The 26,019-nt window shown below is 44.3% G+C and overlaps 2 protein-coding genes across 4 annotated transcripts in view; both read left to right on the forward strand.

Moving 5' to 3' along the window:
- The window catches only part of LOC5510408 (fibrillin-1), a 95,916-nt gene extending 79,955 nt beyond the window's left edge, over positions 1–15,961 (forward strand). Inside the window, exons 64-71 of one of the 2 annotated variants that reach the window (XM_048727464.1) lie at positions 9,058–9,174; positions 9,739–9,864; positions 10,215–10,337; positions 10,801–10,920; positions 12,687–12,795; positions 13,303–13,529; positions 14,074–14,190; positions 14,272–15,961. In XM_048727464.1, the coding sequence (XP_048583421.1) occupies positions 9,058–9,174; positions 9,739–9,864; positions 10,215–10,337; positions 10,801–10,920; positions 12,687–12,795; positions 13,303–13,529; positions 14,074–14,190; positions 14,272–14,900 (1,568 nt within the window). In that variant the 3' untranslated portion in view covers positions 14,901–15,961. Of the gene's footprint in view, positions 1–9,057; positions 9,175–9,738; positions 9,865–10,214; positions 10,338–10,800; positions 10,921–12,686; positions 12,796–13,302; positions 13,530–14,073 lie in introns of both variants that reach the window. The other variant, XM_048727463.1, reaches the window with a different exon arrangement.
- A 142-nt stretch (positions 15,962–16,103) lies between these two features.
- LOC5510410 (degenerin mec-4) overlaps positions 16,104–26,019 on the forward strand; it is a 31,920-nt gene continuing 22,004 nt past the window's right edge. For both annotated transcript variants that reach the window (XM_048727465.1, XM_032379508.2), the window contains exon 1: positions 16,104–16,289. The gene's annotated coding sequence lies outside the window, so the exon portion shown is untranslated. The remainder of the gene's footprint in view (positions 16,290–26,019) is intronic.

Raw genomic sequence — 26,019 nt, forward strand, 5'->3', positions numbered from 1 at the left:
TGATAGGTTGAGGGGACCCTTCCAAGGGGTTCTAGTGATAGGTTGAGGGGACCCTCACAAGAGGTTCTAGTGATAGGTTGAGGGGACCCTCCAAAGGGGTTCTAGTGATAGGTTGAGGGGACCCTCCCAAGGGGTTCTAGTGATAGGTTGAGGGGACCCTCCCAATGGGTTCTAGTGATAGGTTGAGGGGACGCTCACAAGAGGTTCTAGTGATAGGTTGAGGGGACCCTCCCAAGGGGTTCTAGTGATAGGTTGAGGGGACCCTCCCAAGGGGTTCTAGTGATAGGTTGAGGGGACCCTCCCAAGGGGTTCTAGTGATAGGTTGTAGGGACTCTGCCAAGGGGTTCTAGTGATAGGTTGAGGGGACGCTCACAAGAGGTTCTAGTGATAGGTTGAGGGGACCCTCCCAAGGGGTTCTAGTGATAGGTTGAGGGGACCCTCCCAAGGGGTTCTAGTGATAGGTTGAGGGGATCCTGCCAAGGGGTTCTAGTGATAGGTTGTAGGGACTCTGCCAAGGGGTTCTAGTGATAGGTTGAGGGGACCCTTCCAAGGGGTTCTAGTGATAGGTTGAGGGGACCCTCACAAGAGGTTCTAGTGATAGGTTGAGGAGACCCTCCAAAGGGGTTCTAGTGATAGGTTGAGGGGACCCTCCCAAGGGGTTCTAGTGATAGGTTGAGGGGACCCTCCCAATGGGTTCTAGTGATAGGTTGAGGGGACGCTCACAAGAGGTTCTAGTGATAGGTTGAGGGGACCCTCCCAAGGGGTTCTAGTGATAGGTTGAGGGGACCCTCCCAAGGGGTTCTAGTGATAGTTTGAGGGGATCCTGCCAAGGGGTTCTAGTGATAGGTTGTAGGGACTCTGCCAAGGGGTTCTAGTGATAGGTTGAGGGGACCCTTCCAAGGGGTTCTAGTGATATGTTGAAGGGACCCTGCCAAGGGGTTCTAGTGATAAGTTGAGGGGACCCTGCAAAGGGGTTCTAGTGATAGGTTGAGGGGACCCTCCCAAGGGGTTCTAGTGATAGGTTGAGGGGACTCTGCCAAGGGGGGTTCTAGTGATAGGTTGAGGGGAATCTGCCAAAGGGTTGTAGTGATAGGTTGAGGGGACCCTCCCAAGGGGTTCTAGTGATATGTTGAAGGGACCCTGCCAAGGGGTTCTAGTGATAGGTTGAGGGGACGCTCACAAGAGGTTCTAGTGATAGGTTGAGGGGCCCCTTCCAAGGGGTTCTAGTGATAGGTTGAGGGGACCCTCCCAAGAGGTTCTAGTGATAGGTTGAGGGGACCCTGCCAAGGGGTTCTAGTGATAGGTTGTAGGGACTCTGCCAAGGGGTTCTAGTGATAGGTTAAGGGGACCCTCCTATAGGGGTTCTAGTGATTTCTAGTGATAGGTTGAGGGGACCCTGCCAAGAGGTTCTAGTGATATGTTGAAGGGACCCTGCAAAGGGGTTCTAGTGATAGGTTGAGGGGACGCTCACAAGAGGTTCTAGTGATAGGTTGAGGGGACACTGCCAAGGGGTTCTAGTGATAGTTTGAGGGGACCCTTCCAAGAGGTTCTAGTGATAGGTTGAGGGGACCCTGCCAAGGGGTTCTAGTGATAGGTTGTAGGGACTCTGCCAAGGGGTTCTAGTGATAGGTTAAGGGGACCCTCCTATAGGGGTTCTAGTGATTTCTAGTGATAGGTTGAGGGGACCCTGCCAAGAGGTTCTAGTGATATGTTGAAGGGACCCTGCAAAGGGGTTCTAGTAATATGTTGAAGGGACCCTGCCAAGGGGTTCTAGTGATAGGTTGAGGGGACCCTGCCAAGGGGTTCTAGTGATAGTTTGAGGGGACCCTTCCAAGTGGTTCTAGTGATAGGTTGAGGGGACCCTGCCAAGGGGTTCTAGTGATATGTTAAAGGGACCCTGCCAAGGGGTTCTAGTGGTAGGTTGAGGGGACCCTCCTAAGTTGTTCTAGTGATAGGTTGAGGGGACCTCCCTAAGGGGTTCTAGTGATAGGTTGAGGGGACCCTCACAAGGGGTTCTAGTGATAGGTTGAGGGGACCCTCCTAAGGGGTTCTAGTGATAGGTTGAGGGGACCCTCCCAAGGGGTTCTAGTGATAGGTTGAGGGGACCCTCCCAAGGGGTTCTAGTGATAGGTTGAGGGGATCCTGCCAAGGGGTTCTAGTGATATGTTGAAGGGACCCTGCCAAGGGGTTCTAGTGATAGGTTGAGGGGACCCTCCCAAGGGGTTCTAGTGATAGGTTGAGGGGACCCTGCCAAGGGGTTCTAGTGATAGGTTAAGGGGACCCTCACAAGGGGTTCTAGTGATAGGTTGAGGGGATCCTGCCAAGGGGTTCTAGTGATAGGTTGTAGGGACTCTGCCAAGGGGTTCTAGTGATAGGTTAAGGGGACCCTCACAAGGGGTTCTAGTGATAGGTTGAGGGGATCCTGCCAAGGGGTTCTAGTGATAGGTTGTTGGGACTCTGCCAAGGGGTTCTAGTGATAGGTTAAGGGGACCCTTCCAAGGGGTTCTAGTGATAGGTTGAGGGGACCCTCACAAGAGGTTCTAGTGATAGGTTGAGGGGACCCTCCAAAGGGGTTCTAGTGATAGGTTGAGGGGACCCTCCCAAGGGGTTCTAGTGATAGGTTGAGGGGCCCCTTCCAAGGGGTTGTAGTGATAGGTTCAGGGGACCCTCCTAAGGGGTTCTAGTGATATGTTGAAGGGACCCTGCAAAGGGGTTCTAGTGATAGGTTGAGGGGACCCTGCAAAGGGGTTCTAGTGATAGGTTGAGGGGACCCTCCCAAGGGGTTCTAGTGATAGGTTGAGGGGACTCTGCCAAGGGTGGTTCTAGTGATAGGTTGAGGGGATCCTGCCAAGGGGTTGTAGTGATAGGTTGAGGGGGCCCTCCCAAGGGGTTCTAGTGATATGTTGAAGGGACCCTGCCATGGGGTTCTAGTGATAGGTTGAGGGGACCCGCCCAAGGGGTTCTAGTGATAGGTTGAGGGGACCCTTCCAAGGGTTTCTAGTGATAGGTTGAGGGGACCCTGCCAAGGGGTTCTAGTGATATGTTGAAGGGACCCTGCCAAGGGGTTCTAGTGGTAGGTTGAGGGGACCCTCCTAAGTGGTTCTAGTGATAGGTTGAGGGGACCTCCCTAAGGGGTTCTAGTGATAGGTTGAGGGGACCCTCACAACTGGTTCTAGTAATAGGTTGAGGGGACCCTCCTAAGGGGTTCTAGTGATAGGTTGAGGGGACCCTCTCAAGGGGTTCTAGTGATAGGTTGAGGGGACCCTCCCAAGGGGTTCTAGTGATAGGTTGAGGGGACGCTCACAAGGGGTTCTAGTGATAGGTTGAGGGGACCCTCCCAAGGGTTCTAGTGATAGGTTGAGGGGACCCTCCCAAGGGGTTCTAGTGATAGGTTAAGGGGACCCTCACAAGGGGTTCTAGTGATAGTTTGAGGGGACCCTCCCAAGGGGTTCTAGTGATAGGTTGAGGGGACGCTCACAAGGGGTTCTAGTGATAGGTTGAGGGGACCCTCCCAAGGGTTCTAGTGATAGGTTGAGGGGACCCTCCCAAGGGTTTCTAGTGATAGGTTAAGGGGACCCTCACAAGGGGTTCTAGTGATAGGTTGAGGGGATCCTCCGAAGGGGTTCTAGTGATAGGTTGAGGGGACTCTGCCAAGGGGTTCTAGTTATAGGTTGAGGGGACCCTCCCAAGGGGTTCTAGTGATAGGATGAGGTGACCCTGCCAAGGGGTTCTAGTGATATGTTGACGGGACCCTGCCAAGGGGTTCTAGTGATAGGTTGAGGGGACCCTCCCAAGGGGTTCTAGTGATAGGTTGAGGGGACCCTGCCAAGGGGTTCTAGTGATAGGTTAAGGGGACCCTCACAAGGGGTTCTAGTGATAGGTTGAGGGGATCCTGCCAAGGGGTTCTAGTGATAGGTTGTAGGGACTCTTCCAAGGGGTTCTAGTGATAGGTTAAGGGGACCCTCACAAGGGGTTCTAGTGATAGGTTGAGGGGATCCTGCCAAGGGGTTCTAGTGATAGGTTGTTGGGACTCTGCCAAGGGGTTCTAGTGATAGGTTAAGGGGACCCTTCCAAGGGGTTCTAGTGATAGGTTGAGGGGACCCTCACAAGAGGTTCTAGTGATAGGTTGAGGGGACCCTCCAAAGGGGTTCTAGTGATAGGTTGAGGGGACCCTCCCAAGGGGTTCTAGTGATAGGTTGAGGGGCCCCTTCCAAGGGGTTGTAGTGATAGGTTCAGGGGACCCTCCTAAGGGGTTCTAGTGATATGTTGAAGGGACCCTGCAAAGGGGTTCTAGTTATAGGTTGAGGGGACCCTGCAAAGGGGTTCTAGTGATAGGTTGAGGGGACCCTCCCAAGGGGTTCTAGTGATAGGTTGAGGGGACTCTGCCAAGGGTGGTTCTAGTGATAGGTTGAGGGGATCCTGCCAAGGGGTTGTAGTGATAGGTTGAGGGGGCCCTCCCAAGGGGTTCTAGTGATATGTTGAAGGGACCCTGCCATGGGGTTCTAGTGATAGGTTGAGGGGACCCGCCCAAGGGGTTCTAGTGATAGGTTGAGGGGACCCTTCCAAGGGTTTCTAGTGATAGGTTGAGGGGACCCTGCCAAGGGGTTCTAGTGATATGTTGAAGGGACCCTGCCAAGGGGTTCTAGTGGTAGGTTGAGGGGACCCTCCTAAGTGGTTCTAGTGATAGGTTGAGGGGACCTCCCTAAGGGGTTCTAGTGATAGGTTGAGGGGACCCTCACAACTGGTTCTAGTAATAGGTTGAGGGGACCCTCCTAAGGGGTTCTAGTGATAGGTTGAGGGGACCCTCTCAAGGGGTTCTAGTGATAGGTTGAGGGGACCCTCCCAAGGGGTTCTAGTGATAGGTTGAGGGGACGCTCACAAGGGGTTCTAGTGATAGGTTGAGGGGACCCTCCCAAGGGTTCTAGTGATAGGTTGAGGGGACCCTCCCAAGGGGTTCTAGTGATAGGTTAAGGGGACCCTCACAAGGGGTTCTAGTGATAGTTTGAGGGGACCCTCCCAAGGGGTTCTAGTGATAGGTTGAGGGGACGCTCACAAGGGGTTCTAGTGATAGGTTGAGGGGACCCTCCCAAGGGTTCTAGTGATAGGTTGAGGGGACCCTCCCAAGGGTTTCTAGTGATAGGTTAAGGGGACCCTCACAAGGGGTTCTAGTGATAGTTTGAGGGGATCCTCCGAAGGGGTTCTAGTGATAGGTTGAGGGGACTCTGCCAAGGGGTTCTAGTTATAGGTTGAGGGGACCCTCCCAAGGGGTTCTAGTGATAGGATGAGGTGACCCTGCCAAGGGGTTCTAGTGATATGTTGACGGGACCCTGCCAAGGGGTTCTAGTGATAGGTTGAGGGGACCCTCACAAGGGGTTCTAGTGATAGGTTGAGGGGACCCTCCTAAGGGGTTCTAGTGATAGGTTGAGGGGACCCTCCCAAGGGGTTCTAGTGATTTCTAGTGATAGGTTGAGGGGACCCTGCCAAGGGGTTCTAGTGATAGGTTGAGGGGACCCTCCCAAGGGGTTCTAGTGATAGGTTGAGGGACCCTGCCAAGGGGTTCTAGTGATAGGTTGAGGGGACCCTCCCAAGGGGTTCTAGTGATAGGTTGAGGGGACTCTGCCAAGGGGTTCTAGTGATCTGTTGAGGGGACCCTGTCAAGGGGTTCTAGTGATAGGTTGAGGAGCTCCTCCCAAGGGGTTCTAGTGATAGGTTGAGGGGCTCCTCCCAAGGGGTTCTAGTGATAGGTTGAGGGGACCCTCCTAAGGGGTTCTAGTGATAGGTTGAGGGGCTCTTCCCAAGGGATTCTAGTGATAGTTTGAGGGGACCCTCCCAATGGGTTCTAGTGATAGGTTGAGGGGACGCTCACAAGAGGTTCTAGTGATAGGTTGAGGGGACCCTCCCAAGGGGTTCTAGTGATAGGTTGAGGGGACCCTCCCAAGGGGTTCTAGTGATAGGTTGAGGGGATCCTGCCAAGGGGTTCTAGTGATAGGTTGTAGGGACTCTGCCAAGGGGTTCTAGTGATAGGTTGAGGGGACCCTTCCAAGGGGTTCTAGTGATAGGTTGAGGGGACCCTGCCAAGGGGTTCTAGTGATATGTTGAAGGGACCCTGCCAAGGGGTTTAAGTGATAAGTTGAGGGGACCCTGCAAAGGGGTTCTAGTGATAGGTTGAGGGGACCCTCCCAAGGGGTTCTAGTGATAGGTTGAGGGGACTCTGCCAAGGGGGGTTCTAGTGATATTTTGAGGGGAATCTGCCAAAGGGTTGTAGTGATAGGTTGAGGGGACCCTCCCAAGGGGTTCTAGTGATATGTTGAAGGGACCCTGCCAAGGGGTTCTAGTGATAGGTTGAGGGGACCCTCCCAAGGGTTTCTAGTGATAGGTTAAGGGGACCCTCACAAGGGGTTCTAGTGATAGGTTGAGGGGATCCTCCGAAGGGGTTCTAGTGATAGGTTGAGGGGACTCTGCCAAGGGGTTCTAGTGATAGGTTGAGGTGACCCTCCCAAGGGGTTCTAGTGATAGGATGAGGTGACCCTGCCAAGGGGTTCTAGTGATATGTTGACGGGACCCTGCCAAGGGGTTCTAGTGATAGGTTGAGGGGACCCTCACAAGGGGTTCTAGTGATAGGTTGAGGGGACCCTCCTAAGGGGTTCTAGTGATAGGTTGAGGGGACCCTCCCAAGGGGTTCTAGTGATTTCTAGTGATAGGTTGAGTGGACCCTGCCAAGGGGTTCTAGTGATAGGTTGAGGGGACCCTCCCAAGGGGTTCTAGTGATAGGTTGAGGGACCCTGCCAAGGGGTTCTAGTGATAGGTTGAGGGGACCCTCCCAAGGGGTTCTAGTGATAGGTTGAGGGGACTCTGCCAAGGGGTTCTAGTGATATGTTGAGGGGACCCTGTCAAGGGGTTCTAGTGATAGGTTGAGGAGCTCCTCCCAAGGGGTTCTAGTGATAGGTTGAGGGGCTCCTCCCAAGGGGTTCTAGTGATAGGTTGAGGGGACCCTCCTAAGGGGTTCTAGTGATAGGTTGAGGGGCTCCTCCCAAGGGATTCTAGTGATAGTTTGAGGGGACCCTCCCAATGGGTTCTAGTGATAGGTTGAGGGGACCCTCCCAAGGGGTTCTAGTGATAGGTTGAGGGGATCCTGCCAAGGGGTTCTAGTGATAGGTTGTAGGGACTCTGCCAAGGGGTTCTAGTGATAGGTTGAGGGGACCCTTCCAAGGGGTTCTAGTGATAGGTTGAGGGGACCCTGCCAAGGGGTTCTAGTGATATGTTGAAGGGACCCTGCCAAGGGGTTTAAGTGATAAGTTGAGGGGACCCTGCAAAGGGGTTCTAGTGATAGGTTGAGGGGACCCTCCCAAGGGGTTCTAGTGATAGGTTGAGGGGACTCTGCCAAGGGGGGTTCTAGTGATAGGTTGAGGGGAATCTGCCAAAGGGTTGTAGTGATAGGTTGAGGGGACCCTCCCAAGGGGTTCTAGTGATATGTTGAAGGGACCCTGCCAAGGGGTTCTAGTGATAGGTTGAGGGGACCCTCCCAAGGGGTTCTAGTGATAGGTTGAGGGGACCCTGCCAAGGGGTTCTAGTGATAGGTTAAGGGGACCCTCACAAGGGGTTCTAGTGATAGGTTGAGGGGACCCTGCCAAGGGGTTCTAGTGATAGGTTAAGGGGACCCTCACAAGGGGTTCTAGTGATAGGTTGAGGGGATCCTGCCAAGGGGTTCTAGTGATAGGTTGTAGGGACTCTGCCAAGGGGTTCTAGTGATAGCTTAAGGGGACCCTCCTATAGGGGTTCTAGTGATTTCTAGTGATAGGTTGAGGGGACCCTGCCAAGGGGTTCTAGTGATATGTTGAAGGGACCCTGCAAAGGGGTTCTAGTGGTAGGTTGAGGGGACCCTCCTAAGTTGTTCTAGTGATAGGTTGAGGGGACCTCCCTAAGGGGTTCTAGTGATAGGTTGAGGGGACCCTCACAAGGGGTTCTAGTGATAGGTTGAGGGGACCCTCCTAAGGGGTTCTAGTGATAGGTTGAGGGGACCCTCCCAAGGGGTTCTAGTGATAGGTTGATGGGACCCTGCAAAGGGGTTCTAGTGATAGGTTGTGGGGACCCTCCCAAGGGGTTCTAGTGATAGGTTGAGGGGACTCTGCCAAGGGTGGTTCTAGTGATAGGTTGAGGGGATCCTGCCAAGGGGTTGTAGTGATAGGTTGAGGGGGCCCTCCCAAGGGGTTCTAGTGATATGTTGAAGGGACCCTGCAAAGGGGTTCTAGTGATAGGTTGAGGGGACCCTGCAAAGGGGTTCTAGTGATAGGTTGAGGGGACCCTCCCAAGGGTTTCTAGTGATAGGTTGAGGGGACTCTGCCAAGGGTGGTTCTAGTGATAGGTTGAGGGGATCCTGCCAAGGGGTTGTAGTGATAGGTTTAGGGGGCCCTCCCAAGGGGTTCTAGTGATATGTTGAAGGGACCCTGCCACGGGGTTCTAGTGATAGGTTGAGGGGACCCTCCCAAGGGGTTCTAGTGATAGGTTGAGGGGACCCTTCCAAGGGGTTCTAGTGATAGGTTGAGGGGACCCTGCCAAGGGGTTCTAGTGATATGTTGAAGGGACCCTGCCAAGGGGTTGTAGGGGTAGGTTGAGGGGACCCTCCTAAGTGGTTCTAGTGATAGGTTGAGGGGACCTCCCTAAGGGGTTCTAGTGATAGGTTGAGGGGACCCTCACAAGGGGTTCTAGTGATAGGTTGAGGGGACCCTCCTAAGGGGTTCTAGTGATAGGTTGAGGGGACCCTCTCAAGGGGTTCTAGTGATAGGTTGAGGGGACCCTCCCAAGGGGTTCTAGTGATAGGTTGAGGGGATCCTCCCAAGGTGTTCTTGTGATAGGTTGAGGGGACTCTGCCAAGGGGTTCTAGTGATAGGTTGAGGGGACTCTGCCAAGGGGTTTTAGTGATAGGTTGAAGGGACCCTCCCAAGGGGTTCTAGTGATAGGTTGAGGAGACCCTCCAAAGGGGTTCTAGTGATAGGTTGAGGGGACCCTCATTCCCTGCATAGATCCACCACTGACTCTCACCCACGCTTCTCCTGATAGACGTGGACGAGTGTAAGACTGGAGCACACAACTGTCAGTACCGTTGCGTGAACACCGTGGGCAGTTTCCGATGCGAGTGTCCTATTGGCTACATGAAGAACGGAGTCACGTGTGTTGGTGAGTCACGCAATGTAACGGTAAGACTCGCTAATGATAACATCGAAGACATGTACTTTCACTAAAATGAACATATGCGACCTTTTAAAACTTTGGACTATGAAATGTGTCTACTATCTGAGGACTTACAAACATAGTTTTACTTTAAAGAACGAAAAAAGGCATTAAAAAAGCAAGTTCTTGTCCAAAATGTCCAAAATATTTTTCCTCACAAAAAGGCAGATTCCATGCCATTAAGATGAAAGAAGAATACAGTATGCATGTTTTCTTTTGGACGAGTATTGTTTGTAAAGAATAATTATCGATATTGATGAGTGATAAGATGAAGAAAAGTTCAACATGATTTATTATAATATATGACTATATCATATGTTGGTGCGTTGTATGATTGCTTTTCGTAAATTGGTGAGCGATTTTTAGCTATTTTTGTTTTGAATATATGATGTGACTAAATTGTATGTTGATGTTAATTGAATGATTATTGTATAATTATATGATATTACGTGATATAATTATATGATATTACAATATGATATGTTGATGCTGTATGATTGTTGTTCGCAGATAAAGACGAGTGCATGATGACGCCTAATCTCTGTGGAGAGGCAAAGTGCGTTAACACTCCAGGGAGCTATGTCTGTAAATGCAACAGCGGCTTTGAGTATAACCCTCAAACCAAGACATGCGGAGGTACAGTGCAAATTACCGGTGATTACAGGCCCGTACCCAGGATTTTTTTTCGTGATTTTGGGGGGGGGGGGTACGAAATCTGAAATCTGGGGTGAGTTTTCTGCTAAAAATCTGACCAACCCGAAAGAACAAACGGGATTTTTTTTATGCCTTGCAGTATCTCCACGGTACGTTTTTTTATCGGATTTGGCTACCAAAAAGTTTAACTTTTAGATTTATAACATACCCCCGTGGTTGGGAACACGGGAGAGAAAATTAGGAGAAAATCCGAAATTGTTAGTTTACGATGTTAAATCCGATTTTGTTATATATTAATGCGTATGTAGGGTAATTATTTCTGCTTTCTTCAGATAAAGACGAGTGTAAAGGACAGAGTCAACTTTGTCAGTTCGGATGCGTCAATCTTATTGGCTCATACCGCTGCGGCTGTCAGCCTGGCTTCACATTGTCTTACTACTGGAACCAGTGTCAAGGTCAGACAATAGTAACTTACACACCTTTAATGTCATACTTGAGGTTACGCTTGATGTTTTTTGTTGTTGTTGTTGCTCAAAAAGAAATTGCACGAGTCTGACAAACTGTCAAAAAATATATATATGGCCTGGAATATAAGGCGCAAGAATCTAAAGAATTTTGACTTTAGTTTAAATGTGTACTTTAATAAAATCAATCGATGGAGCTCAGAAGGGTCAGAAGTGCGAGTTACAGAGTCAGTAAAAATAAATAAAAATCAATTGGAAATTGCATAAATCTGTTGCTGACTGATCGCTGTTAAATTACGGTTATTCTCAATCAGTTGGTCATCCCTAAATACTAATATGTTTGAATGGCAATATTTGAGTAGTTATTTAGACTTTGCAAAAAGTTACCATGAAGCACAAAAGCTTTGTTCCATAGTATGGTTTGTTTTAAGAGCTGTTTCCATATACCACATAGACGTGAACGAGTGTCAGACGAATCCTTGCGGAGGAGCCCAGTGTCAGAACACGCTGGGGAGCTATTACTGCGGATGTGCCCAGGGATACATACTCGCGCCCAATAGGCAAAGTTGCCAAGGTAACACGAAGCCAGGGAAACATACTCGCGCCCAATAGGCGAAGTTGCCAAGGTAACATGAGGACAGGGAAACATACTCGCGCCCAATAGGCGAAGTTGCCAAGGTAACATGAGGACAGGGAAACATACTCGCGCCAATAGGCGAAGTTGCCAAGGTAACATGAGGACAGGGAAACATACTCGCGCCCAATAGGCGAAGTTGCCAAGGTAACATGAGGACAGGGAAACATACTCGCGCCCAATAGGCGAAGTTGCCAAGGTAACATGAGGACAGGGAAACATACTCGCGCCCAATAGGCGAAGTTGCCAAGGTAACATGAGGACAGGGAAACATACTCGCGCCAATAGGCGAAGTTGCCAAGGTAATACGAGGTCAGGGATACATACTCGCGCCCAATAGGCGAAGTTGCCAAGGTAATACGAGGTCAGGGATACATACTCGCGCCCAATAGGCGAAGTTGCCAAGTAATACGAAGTCAGGGAAACATACTTGCGCCAAATAGTTGAAGCTGTCAAGGTAATACGAGGCCAGGGAAACATTCTCGCGCCCAATAGTCGAAGTTGCCAAGGTAATACGAGGCCAGGGAAACATACTTGCGCCAAATAGTTGAAGCTGTCAAGGTAATACGAAGTCAGGGATACATACTTGCGGCCAATAGGCGAAGTTGCCAAGGTAATACGAGGCCAGGGATACATACTCGCGCCCAATAGTTGAAGCTGTCAAGGTAATACGAGGTCAGGGATACATACTCGCGCCCAATAGGCGAAGTTGCCAAGGTAATACGAGGCCAGGGAAACATACTCGCGCCCAATAGGCGAAGTTGCCAAGGTAATACGAAGTCAGGGAAACATACTCGCGGCCAATAGATGAAGTTGCCAAGGTAACACGAGGTCAGGGATACATACTCGCGCCCAATAGTCGAAGTTGCCAAGGTAACACGAGGTCAGAGATACATACTCGCGCCCAATAGTTGAAGCTGTCAAGGTAATACGAGGCCAGGGATACATACTCGCGGCCAATAGATGAAGTTGCCAAGGTAACACGAGGTCAGGGATACATACTCGCGCCCAATAGTCGAAGTTGCCAAGGTAACACGAGGTCAGAGATACATACTCGCGCCCAATAGTTGAAGCTGTCAAGGTAATACGAGGTCAGGGAAACATTCTCGCGCCCAATAGGCGAAGTTGCCAAGGTAATACGAAGTCAGGGATACATACTCGCGGCCAATAGATGAAGTTGCCAAGGTAACACGAGGTCAGGGATACATACTCGCGCCCAATAGTCGAAGTTGCCAAGGTAACACGAGGTCAGAGATACATACTCGCGCCCAATAGTCGAAGTTGCCAAGGTAACACGAGGTCAGGGAAACATTCTCGCGCCCAATAGGTGAAGCTGACAAGGTAAAACGAAATCAGGGATACACACTCGCGCCCAATAGGCGAAGTTGCCAAGTTAATACGAGGTCAGGAAAACATACTTGCGCCTAATAGTTGAAGCTGCCAAGGTAATACGAAGTCAGGGAAACATCTAATCACACCCAATAGGAGAAGCGGGCAAGCTTAACATAGGGCGAATAGCCGAAGTTGTCAAGGTAACATGAGCTCATTTGGGATACATACTCGCACCCTATGTACAGGCGAAGCTGGCAAGTTTACAAGAGGTCGCAGAAATACATCGTGTGCTACCTTGAAAGCATTGCTTATTTCCTGCGATCGCATAATAGCCTATATATTAAATCAGTGACGAAAATTCAATTTTTCTTCAGACATCAATGAATGCTCAATGGGAATAAACCCGTGTAGTTATGGCTGCAACAACAACAATGGTGGTTTCAGCTGCGCATGCCCAAGCGGATTCTACCCAATAGGGGATGGGTGAGTAAGCTATTAAGGGTTCTACCCAATAGGGGATGGGTGAGTGGGGTTTTACGTATTCTATCTAATTGGGGATGGGCGAGTAAGCTATTACGGGTTCTATCTAATAGGGGATGGGTGAGTAGGGTTTTACGTATTCTACCCAATAGGGGATGGGTGAGTAAGCTATTACGGGTTATACTCAATAGGGAATGGGGGATTAGGGTTTTAAGTATTCTACCCAATAGGGGATGAGTGAATAAGCGATTACGGGTTCTACCTTAAAGGGGATGGGTGAGTAGGGTTTAACATATTCTATCTTATAGGGGATGGTTGAGTAGATAACATATTGGAAACACTGGATAAAGAGTCTGAATTTGCGAAACGTTTTGAAATTTCATCATAGCGTTTTACTTTCAATTCTCCACAGTCCAGTTTACATTGTGCACAATTTGAGGTTTCCCATTTTGCTATAGACAACATTAACCATAAGCTTGTCATTATTTATATTATTTTCTTTTTCATCAGGCATTGCCTTTCCTCTTTCGGGGAGGCCTGTTACGAATGCGCCCTCGCCAAAATCCCTACAGGCGGAGTACCCCTAGTCGACAGCAACAACACAACCCCGACCCCACCCTCGGTAGGTCAGCCAGTACTTCCTGCAGGAGGCGTGAGCCAGCAAGGATATGGTCAGCGAAGGATGCTGGCCGATCAAGCGTCTGGCGAGAAACAGATTGCTGCTAACCAGCAACAAGGTAGACATAAAGTCATTACGAAACTCAAAGACATCACTGAATCTCAAAGATCCATGTAAACACTTGAACAATAACAATTCAGATTGAAACCTGAAAGACAAGAGATCCTTTTATTATTATTTTTGGTTTGCGATTAAATTTTATAAATCGCACGTTTAGATGTTTGTTTTTTTTATCGGACCTGGACTGTCTCCAGGAGGCAGTACTTGCTAATTACAACAAGAAAAAAATATTTAAAGCTTTTTTTTATAAAAGCATCCATGTCTGAGCAAACCCTCGCAGCAAATGGTGGGCTCACCCTAGTTTAGGCCGTTCATTGACAGGCACTAACACAAGTCACACATCCTCAGGCGTTGCCATACTAATGGTATATCACTGGTACGTTATTTGGAGCAAAGACCTTAGACACTAGAATACACTTACTCACCCACAAAAAGCATCAGTGATGCGTAATTAGGTGCAAAAGACAAAAAAACATTTACTTCCGGTTATTGCCCGTTATTTGGAAATGTATTTTCTTAAGCCCCATTTTTTGCGTTGTCAGGAGGAGGATATCAACAACCTCTTGGAAATCAGCAGCAGTACAACCAACAGTATGGACAGCAGTACTACGGCCAACAGCTATCCGGGTATGGTCAGCGGCAACAGCCATCCGGGTATGGTCAGCGGCAACAGCCATCCGGGTATGGTCAGCAGCAACAGCCATCCGGGTATGGTCAGTGGCAACAGCCATCCGGGTATGGTCAGCGGCAACAGCCATCCGGGTATGGTCAGCAGCAACAGTCATCCGGGTATGGTCAGCAGCAACAGCCATCCGGATATGGTCAGCGGCAACAGCCATCCGGGTATGGTCAGCAGCAACAGTCATCCGGATATGGTCAACAGCAATCGTACCAGTACCCCTCTTACCAACAGCCCTCAGGGGGTTATAACTATAATTACCAGTCCCCTTACTCGTCCTTGTACCCAGGCGGGCGCAGACGCCGATCCAGACGTCACAGCATGCGGGAATTTAACATCAAGTATAACATCACCACAGGGAACCCAGTAATGAAGCTCGTTCCTGTGTTGTCGTCTTTGGAAGGTGCATTCAGGTACGTGATAGCACATGGGGACACGGAGCATTTCAAGGTCGTGTACGTAAAAAATGTCATGAGTCTGCGGGCAAGAGGGGTCCTCAAGAAGGGGAAGACATACGAGGTCTGGCTAAAGGGACTTTATCGCACCAAGGCTAAAAGCCCCAAGCATAATCGGACCAGAAAAGGCAAGGGAAGGAATGGAAAACGAGACAAAAAGGAAGGGAAGATTCGACAAATTGGCGTGGAAGAAGCTAAGAAGTTCTTACTTAAATTGTTAATAGAGGTGGTATAATGTTCACTGATTGTTCTTTAGGGATAAATTGCATGTAAATTTAAGTTCGTAGTGAACGCTTCATAGAGCTGCTTTCAGAACGATCTGCAAAGGTTGTTATTGTGTGCAGCCAGGGCAAAGTGCCCAAGCTATACGCTCTGCTACGTCATGTATTAGTCAGTCAGCAATTTTCAGAAAGAGAGACTTGATCCTTTTAAAACTCATAAAAAATGTCGGATTAAGCTCCAATATATTGTTTAATTAACAGTTTTGGTCCTAAGGGGGTAGGGGGATGTTCTTGAGTTCCTGAGTTGGAGTGGCCATGCATGCTGATCACAGCTGAGAAGACTATAGGGAGACTTAAGTTTTCGTGGATTCTTCGTTTAAGCTGTTTATTTTCTTTATTTCTTTAAACATTTTAGTAGGGCATGTCCTGTAATAATAGTTAAGCATAGTAGGAGATATGTAAAGTCAGCTGGGAATTCGACCACAGTGTTGTTGACGTTTTTAAATCCATCTTGTCATGGAATCTTTAAGTATCGTGAAGTTGCCATAGCCTGCTGATGGGAATATTTCATCCACCCTGTTGGAGTAAAACTCGAGCTGCTAAATCAGCATTGGCGACAAAACAGATGGGAGCCCAGAAGAGGTTTCGGGCTCAATAATTTTGGAAAGCATATCACTTAATGGCAGTCGTTTTTCTTAATGGTCTAAAAGCCTGGGGTGAGAGCGGGGAAAACCTGTGATATTCTAAAAACGCTAGGGCCTGGGCCTACTTAGTTAGCATGTTTTATGTAGATAAAAGTTGTAAAAATAGTAAAAGAAAATTACTTATAAGAAGTGCTTATCAACGCGCATAAGAAAGAGATGTTGCATCGATATTGTTTCCATAATAACAAATGTGGATCCTTTCAAGTCAAACGTGTGCTATCTGCTTGCATGACCCTAATGAATCACGTGCCTTTGGTATGCCTGTGGATAAGCAAGTCACGTGCCCCACAGTGCTAAAATAACTCAATAATGCATGAACAGCATACGCTGATAGTGATGAAGAAAATAAAGATATATTTACGACTGTTTAATACTTCTTATCATTTCTTAGTTGTTCTGGTTGATTTAGTTTCTTTACACGCTCTACCCTCGAGCTGTCAAATACTGTTTTAATGGACTTTAGCGTTCAATTGAAAGTTAATATTTCAGACTGTTAACAAACTAAAGTATATTTCCCTGAGTTGATTATTCAGATTTTTTTAGTTATTACCATTCTAAATACAAAGAAACAGCTTGTCTCTTTCTCATTTTTATTCCATATCAAACTAGTAGGGTATTATATATATAGGGGGTTATTGACGTGCGCTAGAGGAAAAAAGTGAATGTAAAACAAAATACAGACCGCAGATTTTCTTACAGGTAAGACAAAATTAGTCTCAAACGCGACTTTTTGTCTTTCTAACACGAAATACTTTAATTTTGAGTTGATCTACACTTGGATATTCGTGCAAACTCTGGTTTATCCACAAACAGTAATTGGATTTTTCACTGAAGCTGGAGAACTTAGATTGATCTTGATAAAGCATACATAACTAAGGGGAAGGTCGTTTTGGTAAACCAATATCAATTTACTTATGGATTTACTTTATGGAGTAAATTCTTTGGAACTAAACTTTTTGAAAAATATTTCCTTTGTGAATACTAGGCCATATGTGTGCTTTTAATCAGAAAGATAAATACTTTCCTTCTTGCATGTCGTGCAACAAAATAAGTCTTAAGATTACTCTCACTTCACCGGACAGTTTTATGACAGTTGCTTGCAGTTAGTCAGGCAAATAATAGGAACAAAATCGAATAACAAAAAAGTATTATTTATGAGATAAACATGACACCAAAATCTAATAAAGCTTCTCCTTGATTGGACATATAGACATATCCAGAGAACTCAATCAAAACATCAAATCCCTAAACAAAGTCAAAGCGCATTTTATGTTTTGTTTATATATCCAAAACAACGTCAGTAATAAAAAAAAACATAAATTGGAACAAGCGCGCTGATTGATCGATAGCTCAAGAAAAGCGTACCGACAACGAACTAATGTAAAAAAAATCATATTTCTAAAGGAGTCACAATGCTTGGCCGGGCAGACAGAGTTTCAAATGAGAAGTCTCACCACAGACTTTCAGAGAAGAAGTGTTTCGAATTATAATTAATTCACCTTGAAATTAATAATTTATTTGATGGGTTCGTTTTTACTTTTTCGTCTACAATATCGTACTTGATGATTGGACATATAGACATATCCAGAGAACTTAATCAAAACATCAAATCCCTAAACAAAGTCAAAGCGCATTTCATGTTTTGTTTATATATCCAAAACAACGTCAGTAATAAAAAAAACAACATTTATTGGAACAAGCGCGCTGATTGATCGAGAGCTCAAGAAAAGCGTACCGACAACGAACTAATGTAAAAAAAAAAATCATATTTCTAAAGGAGTCACAATGCTTGGCCGGGCAGACAGAGTTTCAAATGAGAAGTCTCACCACAGACTTTCAGAGACGAAGTGTATATAATTATAATTAATTCACCTTGAAATTAATAATTTATTTGATGGGTTTGTTATTACTTTTTCGTCTACAATATCGTACTTGATGAGCCAGTAGCAGGTGCATTCCATTGTAGGCTCGATTTTTAGCTTGTTTATGTTAGCTCGCATGCTGGAAGTCTACATTCAGTAGAGCTAGGAGCTTGCATGGCATGTAATCATAATATATGGATTTAGGCACTGCCTAAAAGCGGAACCAGCATTGAAAACCTTTTGTGTTGACTGATCAAAGGTATTACTGGGGGATCTAGGATCCTGCTCTCTACTGAGATTTATTTATTGTACCAACCAAATGGATCCAGGCCTTATTCAATAATTTAAATTATGCAGTACATCAAAGTTAACAAACACAATTCCTGGTGTGGATATGGCTGTCAAAGTTGTCAAGAGTCTAATGGTAACTTCTTATGTCCCATCATTGAAGTTCCATTATAAATATATTTTTTTTTAATCAAAACAATACTCCCACAAGCTTTGCCCTTGTGCAGAAAATGTCATGGATGTAACAGCATTTCCAAGATTCAAAATAATATATTTAGACTGTTTAGATGCCATACTGTAATTTTTATGTATTGATTTAGTGGCGATTCTCTCCTTCATTGGACCGAATATTCAGAAAAATGTCTGGAAATTAAAATCCAGAAAATATATCTCCTTTCATGCATTACATATTGGTGCACCCCCCTTGACCATATAGTGGCCTTGTTGTTGGTGGCCTACTCCCAAATGAATGCAATGAAGAAAAACAGATTGACAATGCTAACTAATTTCAAACCAAACCCTTTCATTGATCTATGTTTGGGGTAGGGAGAAAGCAAAGAATATCAATTGACTAAAAAATAATCGACGGGAGAGGAGATATAAAGTGAATTGACTCAACTTGAAAGCTTTGGTGAAAAAAATATAACAGTAATGAACATAATTTGATTGCGCATTTCTTGACATTTCCCCTTTCCCATTATCTTAACCCTTTCACCACCACAGGCCTCTAAAGAGGCCATGTATTTGATATCCAAGCTATGTGAACAGAATTCTATTATTGAAAAAGAACAAGGTTGTGGCTAGTGTTATAAAGTTTAAGTATCTTGCACTAAAAACCCTTCCCCTTAATAAAAGTTCCATTAATGTACATTTGTAAAGCTACATTCTGACAAGCTTTGTCCTTGCGAAGAACAATGGATGAAACAGGATTTCAAAGATGGAATATAGTGTGAGACACAATTTTAGATAAGATGCAATGCTGAAGTTTTAATGTACCATTTTAAGTGGTGATTTTCCATCCCCATGGGAATTAATATCTACAAATATACATCCAGTAATGCATTATATTTTGGTGTTTTGAGAACCCTGGATCTAACTATTCCAATGAAATAAATCTAAACCTCTAAAATAAATGTAATGGGCAAGAGACTCGGAAAGAAAATCCTAAAAAGAAAATATAAGTGAAAGTAATAGATGAAAATTTCGAATTTAAAAATCAAATCTGTTCATTAATTTATTTTTGGTGTAGTGGAGAAATAGCAAAGAGCATCAATTGCATAAAAATAGTCAACAGGGAGAAGAAAAAGGAAGAAATATGACTCTTCCTTAAATGTTTGAAAAGAAAATATAATAACAATAATGTGATAATTATATTCAGTACTTTTCTAATACACCAAAAACTGGAAATCGACTCTGCCAAATTTTCGTCTTTAATAAGACTTCTTCAGGGCAGACTGAAGAAGGTGAATCGTAACAAGCTTAATTACATCAGAATAGTGGCGCGAGACGCAAAAGCATTACAACTGACAAAAACGCGCATTTTCTAGAATAGCGCGCGCTATGGATAAAAAGAATTTACACATCTCTACGTGGGTTCCTACTACAAAAAAAAGTCATCACTATTAAGACCCCGCGGATAGATAGACTTAAGCCGATAAGCCCACTGGCCTTCCCTTTCCCTAAGCTGACCCTCAGAGTTACACTTATCTATAAGTTGTACCATAACATTATTAAGACCTAAATGATTGTCGCAATGAAAATGTTGATAGATAAGGTCATCCTTAACTCATTCACTAACCGGTAAACTAGGGTGCTTTATTAACCTACTTTTATGATTATTAAAACGCTTCCTAAAACTATTGATAGTAGACCCTACGTATTGCTTGCTACACATAGAGCAAGTAATTAGATAAACAACAAAATCTGAGTTACAGTCCAAGTCAAAATTAATAACATATTTCTTATTAGTAACTGTATTGCGAAAGTCCTGCCCTGTCTTAAGAAAGTTACACACCCTACACCTTTTACCTCCACACTTACCACAACCTCTAACCTGAGTACTATCCTCTTTAAGAGAGGAGTGCATCAACATATCCTTTAAACTCCTAGGTTTCCTATAAGCCACCATAGGTACCCTACCAATAGCACCCTTACATCTACTAGAAGATTCTAGAACTGGCTGTAAATTACGGAGAATACCAGGTAAATTAGGTAGAGCTGGATGAAAATTGACTACAAAAGGTACACGGTCATTCTTACCTTTACGCCTGTCTTTCAATGTGTCGTCCCTAGGAATACGTCTAACCCGGTCAACTTCCCTCCCCACAAACCTGCTGTCATAACCCCTATCAACTAAATAACCTTGTAACTCTAATACCCTCTTTTCGAAAGAAGAGTCTTTCGAACATATCCTACGAATACGTAGTGCCTGCCCAAAAGGAATGCCTTTCTTACAAGCAGACGGATGACAGGACGTATGAAAGATATTGATGCTTATCAGTAGGCTTACTATACAGATCTGTAGAGATAAACCCATCCCTAAGAGTGAAACATCCAAAAAATTTACCTGACTAGTAGACCACTCAAACGTAAACTCTCTCAGAGCGTCCTCACCTTCAGTCCAGATCATGAAAATGTCATCGATATACCTACGCCATAAATAAGGCTTAACTGGAGAAGAGTCTATGATTTCCTTTTCCACTTTAGCCATAAAAAGATTAGCATATGATTGTGCCATTCTAGTACCTATAGCCGTACCTAATACCTGTAAATAATGCTTCTTATTAAATACTAAGTTGTTATTCTGCAGGACAATGCGAGCTAAGTCCACAAGGTCCTCAGTAGGAATATAATTTCCTGTTAACTTACCACGTTTGTCCAAAGCGGCTTTAAGAGCCTCCAACCCCTCATCATGGGGTATGTGGGGGTAAAGCCCAAGCACATCTGCTGTGACTAAGATAGCCCCCTGAGGTAAAGTTCCCATATCCCTCACTATATTAGGGAAATGTTTAGTATCCTTAATATGGGATGGTATAGATGGCACCAAATCCTTAATATGATAATCTACAAACTCAGATATCTGTTCAGTGCAAGTATTACACCCCGATATGACTGGCCTACCTGGGTTACCCTTCTTATGTATTTTAGGAAGGAGATAAAATCGACCTGCCCTAGGCTTACCATTGATGATAAGATAATCTAGAGTCTTATCATCTATAAATCCATCAGCAGACAACTTACGTACCCTTCTATTTACTAGCTCCGTAATATACTGCGTGAGATCCTTGGTTTCCTTATATACCTCCTTGTCACTGAGCTGTCTTAGTGCTTCTTGAATATACTTATCCTTATCCATGACCACTACCCCAGACCCCTTATCCGCCTCTTTTATAACTATATCCTTAGTATACCTTAAATCCTTAAGAGCTTGGCGTTCATCCTGTGTCAAATTACTATAAATCTTACCTTGTTTGGTTGAAGATAAGATCTCTTCCTCCAAGGCTTTAGCGTACGCCTCTATAGCAATTTCGCGACTTTTTTCCGGACACCAAGATGATTTTTTTTCTAAAAGCTGGGGTTTCCGAAAAATCTGCATCTACGGCATCCGGATCATAAAAAAATTCTCTATACCTTATACGCCTAACGAAATCATTAATATCTTTACGTAAAGCAAAAACATCCAACTCATTAGGATTAGGACAAAATTTAAGACCCTTAGAAAGAAGAGCAACCTCCCCACGGCTAAGTTCCTTTTTTTTGGTCGCTTTCTTGTGGTTGTGTTCGCTTTTTAATGTGAACTGTTACTTGTTTAAATTTACTAGCTAAAACCAGATAAATCTTGGCGTGAATGAATGTTAGTAGATCTCCTCTAGTTGACTTTATCCTTAAGTCACAAAATTTGGGGCAAAATAAATAATCATCGCATAATCGACAAGAACTTTTTCCCTTGCTCCGTGCTTGTATTTAGTCGCCATTTCGGGGCCGAGTGGCGCCTGGGAGTCGCGCGGCTGACTGACTGGCTGGCTGGCGAGTGACACCACAGGGTACCCGCGCGATGACCACAAAAACCAAGTCGCATATCTATACCATATTTCTATGCCTATGGAGCTAGGCGCGCGGCCTGCGGCCGCGCTTGGCTCCGCTATAAATGTGGCATCTTTTTTAAATTTTCGCCAGTGTTTACTATACTTCATTTTAGTGCATTTTTGGTGATAATGTTGTTTATTTGCTTTCGTGTAAAGCGTGTGGTCTACAATATGTAGGCTCTACGACAACTAAGTTCCGGGTACGGTTTAATAACTATAAGAGTAGAATAGTTACCCACAAGATAAGATCAGTGGCTGAGAGGGAGACCGATGACCTGGTGTACAGGCACTTCAACTCGGATGGACATAGGGGATTAGCGGACTTATCGGTCCAGATAATTGATAGAGTCCATAGAGATGAGAGAAGCTTGCGGGACAGGGAGGGGCAATGGGGATATAGACTCTAAACCACAACTCCGCAAGGGCTTAATGAGAACGACTTTTTTTATAGCCAAACCCGTCGTACCGGGCGCGCGCGCAGTTAATCTAGACATGTTTCCAGACAGGGTCTTTTTATGCGCGCACATTACATTTCCGTTATTTTGTAGCGGAGCCAGCGCGGCCGCAGGCCGCGCGCGGAGCTCCATAGGTATAGAAATATGGTATAGCTATGCGACTTGGTTTTGGTGGTCATCGAGCGGGTACCCTGTGTGTCACAATCCATCCATCCATCCATCCAGTCAATCGTGCTACTCCCAGGCCCCACTCGATCTTACGCTGTTGTGTGTTTTTTACCGCCTCGCTTTGTGCTGCAAAGTTCGTATGTTTACAGAAGAAAGGCAGCTTGAAAATATAATTTAATGAGAAAATAAGCGGATTCAAAAGGGCTGAAGTTTTTGAGGAAACGTTTTGTCTGAAGTACGAGCCGATGTAAAATCCCGCCCGTGGCAGCAGCAGCTAAAAAGAAGACTAAGAGGAGAGGCTCTAAACTACCACTCTATATTCATTCACGTCTATATCTATGTAAGGAGATCCTGAGAGGAAAAGGCCTTGAATTGATGTCTGTTTTCAGCTATAAAAATCATTCACTTGTGTTGACGAGTTCCTTGCTAGCAGAAAGATCACGGTTTACAACAAAAAGCGAACACAACCACTAGGCGACAAACATAAAGCGTCAAAAAAACACTGCCAAGGTGAGTTTTTGACGATGATTTTTATTCAGAATATGACATTTTTTTTCATTTATTGTTGTGCTTTTTAATGCTTGTTTGTTCGCTTTTTTCCCAGAACCAATCGCTCAAACTAAAACACCGTACCAGCTTTAGTATGACGTCAAGATGACATATCAATGTCATCTATCCTTGTTTTGATTGGCTAAAATACCATTTACTTGAATTCCGATTGGCTTATAATTTTGGCACTTGAATGGCTTTTATTCAACTGACGAAGAAAAGAAAAGAAAAATGTTAAATTCGTAAATACTTACTTACAAGTTCTATAAATTCAGGCGTATATTCCTCACGGTAAGACAGAAATACGTAGTAGTCTAGCTACTGTATCAATGACACTTAGCTTGTTCGATTTATACATATGTTTTTAGAGTACAGATGTTTACAAGTTTTCATTTTCCCCCAACACTATTCCAGATTGGAACAGCCTTCCGGCACACACCGCTAGTGCCAGTTCATTACTTTTAAGACCTTAGTTTCGAAATAGAGCTGTATAAATTATTATAATGTACTGTTTTAGTCTTATTTATTTATGTATATTAATTTATATTGATATAATGCAACTCAGCTTACAGTAACCGAGCATTAAAACTGAGAATTCGTGGTCTAACAAGCAATTTGAGCATAACAACATCCTTTGATATTCTTCGTTCTCTCTTTACTTTATTGACAGCGTTGAGATATTTAATCAAGGCTGACAAATATCATCCTGTCATATATTGCTAAAGAAGACCTTTCTTGTCTTTATATCCTGTGTATTTAGTCTTTTTGAAGATACAGCAACTTTTTCAACATTATCATAAATACTTTACAGTTACAAGATAATTTTTCATCGAAAATAAAAACCAAAAATGCAACCTATATTTTTTTGCTCAAGCTTGTATTGTCTGCGTCTTGCATACTATCTAATGTGTTTATTTATTTTTATTCAAATAGTTATGGAAAATTAGTAAGGTTATAAATGGGATGATGAAAATATTAATTTGAAAAAAAAACAAGTTAATTGTTTTCACTTTTATTTAGGTTAAACCAGCCAAGGACTACCTGAGGGTAGACATAAGAATAGGTAAATGTTAATTTGATACAGCAGTATAAGTGTAATAGGGTTTTTAGAGCAAGATACTTTGTGTCAATGATACTGTAAATCTGTAAAACATTTTTTATCAACCTGAAGATAATGAGGAAAGGTGAAATGTTAGGAGAGTGCTCAATCAAGTTGTTGCATTACTGTTAAAGTTTTTATCAAAAATATAGTCCCAGTTTCTTTTTTCTCTCTCTATTGTCTATTTTTATATGCAATTGATAATTATTTGCTGTTTCCCCTCTGCACCCTGAATAAATTAAAATAGGTTAGGCATTAGACATTTTTTTATTTAGCACTAATCAGCAATATCAAGGATTTTTTTTAAATTTGCTTCCCAAGTCAATTTGTTCTCCTCCATTTGATTGCATTTAATTTTGTAGTAGCTTTATTATGTATGGATCCAGCTGTAGGGTTTCCATAAAAAAAAAAAAAACAGCAGGCCACCATGCTAAAGGGTGGGTGCACCAATATGTAATGCATGACTGAGGTATATCAGTGGATTTTAATTTCCTTGGTGATGGAAGATCACTAGTAAGGGCACCTGAAGTGTATCTAACTATATCATTATATCTTTGGAATGCTGTTTCATCCATTATTTGTTTCTTTGCAAGGGCAAAGCCAGTCAGAATGTAGCTAGTACTAGTGTAGTAGGTACATGAATGGAACTTCTATAAAAGGCTTTTTCAATAATAAATCTATAAAGAAAGCAGTTTTATATCAAACCTAAAGGTAATAGTGAAAGGGGAAAATGTTAGGAAAGTGCTCAGTCAAGCTATTATTGCATTTTTGTCATATATTGTTTTTAAGTAGATTCACATTTTTTTCAAATACACATTTCACATTTCTCCCTTTCAACTCCCCATTGACTTTCTTTTTATTTGTTTATTTCTTCCTCTCTACCCCAAACATAACTCAATGAAAGTGGTTTGGTTTAAAGAACTTTCAGTAATTTAGTATTTTCCTCCATTGCATTCATTTTTGAGTAGCTAGTATGGGTGGATCCACGGTCTCTAAAAACAACTGGCCAAAGGGTGAGTGCACTAATATGTATTAATTTCAATACGTTCTTCTGAATAATCAGTTGCAGTACATGGAAACTACAGAATGGCATCTAAATCTTTGAAATGCTGTTACATCCTTGATATATTTTTTCACAAGGTCAAAGATTGTTATTAGGCTGTTTTGATGAAAAAATATGCATAGTGGAACAAATAGGAATTGACCATTAGACTCTTGAAAAACATTGTCATCAACTAAGGCACCTTGAACTTTGACAGCCTTTTTTACACCAGGTTTAGTACTTTCATACTGCATATTTAATATTATTGAATGAGTGCTTGCTTGATCCATTTGGAGGGGCCAATACAATTCATAATTACATGGCAGTAAAAATTGCTTTTTTATCTCATTAAAAAACATTCTTTCAATGCTGGCTCCGCTTTTAGGCAGTGCCTAAATATTAGCGGAGCCAGCGCGGTCGTATATAAATGGTCTTTAACTAGGCGAATCAGTTTTTGTGGTCAATGACGTCATTGTCACAAGCTGCCATCCATCCATCCATCCATCCATCCATCCATCCATCCATCCATCCATCCAGCCAGCCAGCCATCCATCCAGCCAGCCAGCCAGCCAGCGCGCAAAACAAGCCAAGAATTGTCGAAAAAGAAGTGCTTGAAAAAAAAAATCATTCGTGGGAATGCTAACCACGGATATGAACTTGTCTAATTATGTGTAAAAGCATGGTTGAAAGTCCTGAGAGTCAAGTCTTGTGCTCGAGTCAAGGTCAGCTGAAATGTCAGAGTAAGCCACAAAATAAAGAAAGAAAAAACAAGCTAATTTTATGGACACCTCCGACAAGTGCTCTATGTATTTGTTCTTGCACTGGCAGACGTAGGTAAGTTAGCGTATTGTATTAAAGTACTTAGCGGAACGATCTTTCGG

The sequence above is a fragment of the Nematostella vectensis genome, chromosome 5 (assembly GCF_932526225.1).
Source record: "Nematostella vectensis chromosome 5, jaNemVect1.1, whole genome shotgun sequence".
Classification (NCBI taxonomy): Eukaryota; Metazoa; Cnidaria; class Anthozoa; order Actiniaria; family Edwardsiidae; genus Nematostella; species Nematostella vectensis.